The 6,809-nt window shown below is 35.2% G+C and overlaps 1 protein-coding gene across 1 annotated transcript; it reads left to right on the forward strand.

Annotated features, from left to right (window-relative positions):
* Positions 1 to 359: 359 nt before the first annotated feature.
* Positions 360 to 1,645, forward strand: LOC101423930 (zinc finger matrin-type protein 1-like). Its single transcript, XM_058291166.2, has one exon. The coding sequence runs from the start codon at positions 406 to 408 to the stop codon at positions 1,270 to 1,272; it is 867 nt and encodes a 288-aa protein (XP_058147149.2). The 5' UTR covers positions 360 to 405; the 3' UTR covers positions 1,273 to 1,645.
* Positions 1,646 to 6,809: the final 5,164 nt, after the last annotated feature.

Raw genomic sequence — 6,809 nt, forward strand, 5'->3', positions numbered from 1 at the left:
TGTGAAGATTATAATAAAATACAGAAAGATTGAAAATTAGAGCTAAATACTTGTTTCAGAAGGATGGACGAGAGCTTTTTGGAAACCCGTGGCTTTAGAGAAATATTTGATTTTGGACCCAGACATAGAACGTTTGAGCAGAGACTACCATTTGAGACTTTCCAGACCTACCCAGGATCATACAGTATTTCACAAGCAGTGGAATACCAGTTACCTCATTGTTTACCTGCTCATCCAAAGAGGATATATGACTCTTTCCAAGATGAGATGGAAGATTACATCAAAGTACAGAAAACCAGAGGACTAGAGCCAACGACTTGTTTCAGAATGAAACGACTCCATGGAGAAAACTCCATGGAAACCTATAGGTATAGAGAAGTAGTTGATTCCGGATCTAGAGATAGAATGTTGGAACAAAGATTCTCATTTGAGACTCCCCATACTTACCAAGCACCATATAACATTTCTCCAATGGAAAGCCAATTACCTCATTGGTTACCAGTCCATTCAAAGAGAACATGTGACTCTTTCCAAGATGAGCTAGAAGATTACATCAAAGTGCAGAGAGCTAGAGGACTACAGCCAAATACATGTTTCAGAAAGATGGGAAAAAGGTCTATGGAAACGCATGGTTACAGAGAAATGGAGGATTTCAGGCCCAGATATAAATTGTTTGAGCAAAGACTCCCATTTGAGACTTTCCAGACCTATCCAGGACCATACAGTGTTTCACAGGCAATGGAAAGCAATTTACCTCATTTCTTACCATCTCATGACAGCAAACAGAGACTACACTCTTTGAGCTACTGTCAACTCACCAGAGACTATTTCTCAGAAAAAACAGTACCCCTGAGCCTTAGTCAGCAAGAAAATAACTCTGAACTCTACAGTGTAGAATCTGAAGTACACAAGCATCTTTCCTCAGAAAACAATACCAGTTGCCATCAAGCAGGTCATAAACAGAGACATCAGAAGAGAAGACGACATCTGAAGGAAGGTGAAGAAACGCCAGAGAAGGAGCAGTCCAAGCATAAAAGAAAAAAGAGGTATGAGGGTAAGGATTTAGAAAAAGACAAAAGCATCCAACAAAGGAAAAGAGAGATGGATCAAGTCAAGATTGGTTCACAAATGTTGAAGCATCAAAAGAAGAAAAAAAGCCAGGATTTAGTCTCTGAGAAAGAAGAGCGTAAGCACCGAAAAGAGAAGAAGAAACCAGCAGTAGAAAAGACGGAAGAAGAAATGCTTTGGGATGAGTCCATTCTCGGATTTTGAAATTTTTAGTTCTGTTTACCTAAGGATGAATTGAAGCAATCAATTAAAAGTATCATTTTAGACAAATTCAAGAGTATGCAGCAAAGTAAAGGAGAGGTGTTACAGTCAATGTCAGTTCAGGAAAACTGAAGCACCGAAAGAAGAAACAGAAAAACCTAAATATAGCCTCTGAGAAAGAACTTAAGCACAGAAATGAGAGACAGAAACCTGTTGATGAAAAGACGGTAGAGGCAATGTTTAAGGATGAAAATATTCTTCAGTTTTGAGCTGTTTACCTTTGTTCCTTCAAGGTTGAATTGAAGAAATAGGTTGAGGGATTTGGTTTCAGGAAACTGATTTTATTTGAATTTCTTAGGTGGTCAGATACTTCTAACAAAAGCCAAGTCGAGTAAAAATACTCATGCCTCTTCCCTAACTTGGAAATTACTTTTCCTCATTTTCCAAAAGAAAAAGAAAAATTATACATTTCTTACATATAATGCAATTTCCCTTAATAAAAGTGTCTGTACCTGTATTCATCAAATTTCTGTGATAGCAAATTGTTTACACTTGGGAGATCATTTATTTTAAATGAAAGAATTCCCAGGAATTGTAGAATCCATTCCTGCTTTGGATTTGTATTAACCTTGGTGTTTTAATGTTTTTGTAGTATTTTTCTTTGTTTTTCCAGATTTACCCCAAGGAAAATGTGTGGAACAATTTAGACTGACTTCTTCCTTTGTTAAACCTAATTTTCACTGCATTCTTGTATTTTATATTTGTGAAAATGGCAAATGAAACTATAATAATAAGATATATAATTTTTTAAAAGCTCTCAAAAATACTAATACAAAATCAGTCTATGTTCTGAAATGTTTATATTAAAGTGTTTTAATTTCTATATATTGTTTTATGTAAATTATCATTTCCCTTTCAACTGATTTTATTTGGAGAGTTAGAGGAGAATTAATTAAGCAGTACATACTTAGGACCACTGGTGAGACAATAGTGTAAAATTGTAATTCGTACCTTTCACATCTTGCTTAGTAGAAGCTAATGTTCAGACTTGAGCCTAGTTTTATGTTAGGAAAAAATGACCTACTAATTAGTTGAAACTGAAGAAGGAATAATAATGGTAGAGGTCCATGAGGATGTATTACCTTTAAGTTGTTTTATCCTGACCATTTTTTTTTTACTCTGGGATTCCCATTTTATGGTAAGCACCCCTTATAGTCAAATATTTGAGTATCACTATGGTATAGTAGGAAGAGTAAATGGCCTGGAGATTCAAATCTCTGGGTTCTCTTCTCAGCCTTGTAATCAAGTTGCTGGGTGACCTTGTGGAAATAACCATTAGAATCTAACATAGAGTGACCAAAACAGGAAAAATAACCTATCATATTCCCTTGATGTATTAATCTTACTTTAAAAGTAAATAAACATAAATGGCCACATAAATGTGTTTAGGCAAGACATTTATTTATTTATTTTTGCTTTTTATTTTTGTCTTTATTTTTTTCAATATTACATTAAAAAAATATGAGGTCCCCATATACCACCCACACCCCTCACCCCACTCCTCCCCCCATATAGGGAAGGCATTTAATAGTTGTTTTTTTCCCCTGAAATTTAGATTAAATGGTAAATAAGTTCTAAAGCATAATGATTCATTTAATTTATACATGGTTAAATAACTAGTTCCGAAGAGAGTCAGATGGTCCCCAAATCAAATTTTCTTCCATAAGGATGTTGTTATGAGATTATTTTGTGTTGTAATACCACATACCCTCTTTTTAACACATCTGCTATACTGATGGAAGACTGGGAAAAAGAACCAGCATAGAGAAAGTTAGGTTGTCAATTATCAACAACAAAAATGGCAAATTCTGTCTCTACTTACTACTCCCCCAAAATGCACTTTTTTTCCCACAGAAAGTGCATGCCAAAGTCAACTGAAATTTTAGCATTTTAAGAACAGATAAATTGTGTTACAGAAGTTCATTTTATTTTTAAAGCTTGGGAAAAATTCAAACCTATGTATTATAAGAATACTCATTAAGATATCAAATTATTGTGATCTTTCCAAAATAATTTAAATAAAAACAGAGCTTCATTAAAATTAGCAGCACACAACTGCAATATATACTGAGTAACTCATGCTAATTTTCAAAATTAAAAATATTTAAACTGGGTGATGTAGGTAGGGGGTGCAAATTACCTTTAAGTTGTTTTATCCTATTATTTAACCTAAATAAGGGTGTCGTATTGATTCCAGACTTGGGGAACTCGCTTATGATCTGCTCTAGGACAGTAGTTTTCAAAAGTTTTAGGACAGATAAATATCTTTTTTAAAATGTTATGTTAACCGGAGAGCAAAATTATTTGGTTGAAGCTAAGCATGAGGGACTGGAGCTCTACATTGGCACACATGCTTTGCTCCCAACTTCTACCCCTGAGAATCCTTCAAGGAGCACTTGGAGGTAAGATATCAGGATATTTAAATATATTACAGGAGCTGAGCCATTAAAGATCACTTCCAGATTTAAGTGTTGAATATAGTAGTTGAAATTTTGTAAGATAAATATTAAATCCAACATTTGGGTATAGAAAACAATATACATATTTGAGGAGACATGGGTGAAGGTATATGTGAAAACAATATTGGGGTTTTTATTACATGCTTGGCTTGAAAGAATAAGATGCTCATCCGGACATAAAGATCATATATGATATTAAGGCAAATATATAGAAGACATTATTCAAAATAAGTTAATAGCACCTTGCTTTCACGATGTATCTTAATATGATGATGAGTTCTATGTAATAAGTAAAGAAAGAACAGGAAGTGTGTTCCTAGCAGAGGGACTGCAATAGACAAAAATACAGAAGCAGGAAATGGGTTGCTTGTTTGGGAAACAAATTTCCTTTGGGTGCCAGGATGAGTCGTCACAAAAGCAAAGGCTGGGAAGAAAGGAAATTTCCTCTTAGCCATTTGAAGGAATTGAATATGACCTTAAGGCTTCGAGAAGCCTTTAAACAAAATAGCTGATTTTTTTTTCCAACCACTTTCAAAAGGATCTAAACCCATGCCACCAAATATTACACTCAGCGTCATTTAGAATATTAACACATATGTTATTTTAAATTTCCTAGTAGCCACATTTTTTATCCAAACTTTATTTCAAATTGAAAAATTAACAGACAAAAGGCAGCTCAAAATTTTTTGGAAGCATTTCTCCAAAAAAGTTCTGTCAGGCACTTTTTTTTTTCTATGTATTTTTTGTCTGTCTTTATATTTTTAATATTACATTAAAAAAAATATGGGGTCCGCATAAACCCCCCACCCCTCTCACCCCACTCCTCCCCTCATAACAACAATCTCCTCCATCATCATGAGACATTGTGTTTGGTGAATATATCTGAGAGCACTGCTGCACCTCATGGTCAATGGTCCATATCATAGTCCACACTCTACCCCATTCCACCCAATGGGCCATGCGAGGACAGACAATGTCCAGTAACTGTCCCTGCAGTACCACACAGGACAACTCCCAAGTGCTGAAAAGTCCCCCCCCCCCCCCCCCATCATAACTCTTCTTCCTTCTCCCTACCCTCAGCAGCTACTGTGGCCACTTTCTCCACATCAACGCTACAATTTCTTCTATTACTAATCACAATAGTTCCGTAGTAGAATATCAGTAAATCCACTCTAATCCATACTCTATTGCTCCGTCCTATGAACCCTGGGATGGTTATGTCCACTCCTCTATATTGAGAGGGGATTTAGATTCCACATGGATCATGGATTCAATTCTCCTGCTTGCAGTTGTAGGCACTCTTGGCTCCCTGCTGAGGCATTTTTAGCTCATCTAATCGTAAAACTCAATTGCTCCTTCAGTGTTCAGAAAGATAAACATATGAACACATGTTAGTTAAATGACATAATAATGATCTCCTTGTTCATTAAGAAAATAAAGAGAACAACAAAGCTTAATCATATCCTCGTCACAAAAACACACCCCTTATTCTTTTTATTGACTTTAGCGATTTTTATAGTACCTTCTTTGGTTTTTTACAAAATTTTACAGTATTGTTAGGTATAGTCTATGTTATATTTTTCCCATGTATAACCATACTCTATATTTTAACTCAAATTTTATTTTTAGAGAAGATTTAGAATATAAAAAATTATATCAAAGTATAAGAGATTCCCATATTACCCCCATCCACCCACATGCAAATTTCCCCCTATCATTCACATCAGTGTGGTACATTTGGTAGAACTGATGAACCAAATTGAAACGCGGCTACTATTAAAGGTCTATAGCTGATAGTTTACACTTTGCACTGTGCAGTTTTATAGGCTTTGACAAACATATTGTATTATATGCATCTGTCACTGCAGTAACATACAGAATAATTCCAATGTGCTGAAGATGCCCTGTGTTCCACCTAATCATCCCTATTCATCTCTTCTCCTTCTCTCTGAATCTGTGGTAACCACTATCTTTATATTATTGTTACAAGTTCTTTGGTGACCACATGATAATACCCACAATAAGAATTGGTCTATGTTTACCCTACCTGCTTATGGTTGTTCATTACTCAGTCTTGAGGAATTTGGGACGATGTCCACTGTAACTGTGTCGGATTGAGAGGGGACTTAGATATTATGTGGCAGATGGAAGGCATTATTTTGCTTGCAGTTGTAGTTTCTCCCTGTTTTGGGGGATGGGGCTTGTTCATCAACATCCTTTTGTTAGTTGTTCTGGGCAAGTCTGAAGAACTTGAGAGTAGGATTTGCCCACAACTTTGCCGGGATTCAGGTCTCAGCCTGCATATGAATAATCCAAAGATTCAAGTCTCTGAAACATATATTAACGGGTATATTATCACCTTATTCTTAACACCTTGTAGCAGAAGAACATTCCTGTATTTATGTTATTAATCACAATTCTCCTCTACCAACAAAATCACTGTTATACATTCCCTATATTATCTTCGAGCTGTCCTCCAACTAACATTACCCTCCCTAGCCTACTTGTTTCACCCACGATCACGTCCATATATCAAGTTTGTTATGCTCACTATAATGTGCAACAATAAACTCCATCTGTTACCACATATTTAAAATTGACTAATAATTTAATTAAACATTCTACGTACATCCAGCGTCAGCTCCCCCTTCTCAAACCACGTTCTGTCTCCCATCAACCCACCCTCCTAGTAACCACATCTTTAAACAGATAAAAAGAAACAGGTAAATTTGAATTGATTTTATTTTTATTGTGATTATATATAAACATATATATAACAAAAATCATTTTTAAGATTTTAAGCATATGATTCTGTGGCATTAAATACATTGAAAATTTTATATAATTTTCCTTATTTATTCCAGAATGTTTTCATCATCCCAGACAGAAACTCCTACACATTAAGCAAAATTTTCCCATTTTCCCCTCTCCCCAGCACCTATTAACCATTATTCTGCTTTCCTCCTATATTAATTTACTTATTCAAAGTATTTTGTAACAGAGAAATTGTGGTAGTGGTTG

This window comes from Dasypus novemcinctus, chromosome X, assembly GCF_030445035.2.
Source record: "Dasypus novemcinctus isolate mDasNov1 chromosome X, mDasNov1.1.hap2, whole genome shotgun sequence".
Taxonomy (NCBI): Eukaryota; Metazoa; Chordata; class Mammalia; order Cingulata; family Dasypodidae; genus Dasypus; species Dasypus novemcinctus.

Bases quoted from the DNA above. Each gene is read 5' to 3' on its own strand.
- LOC101423930 (XM_058291166.2), top strand. From the start codon at position 406: ATGTTGGAACAAAGATTCTCATTTGAGACTCCCCATACTTACCAAGCA.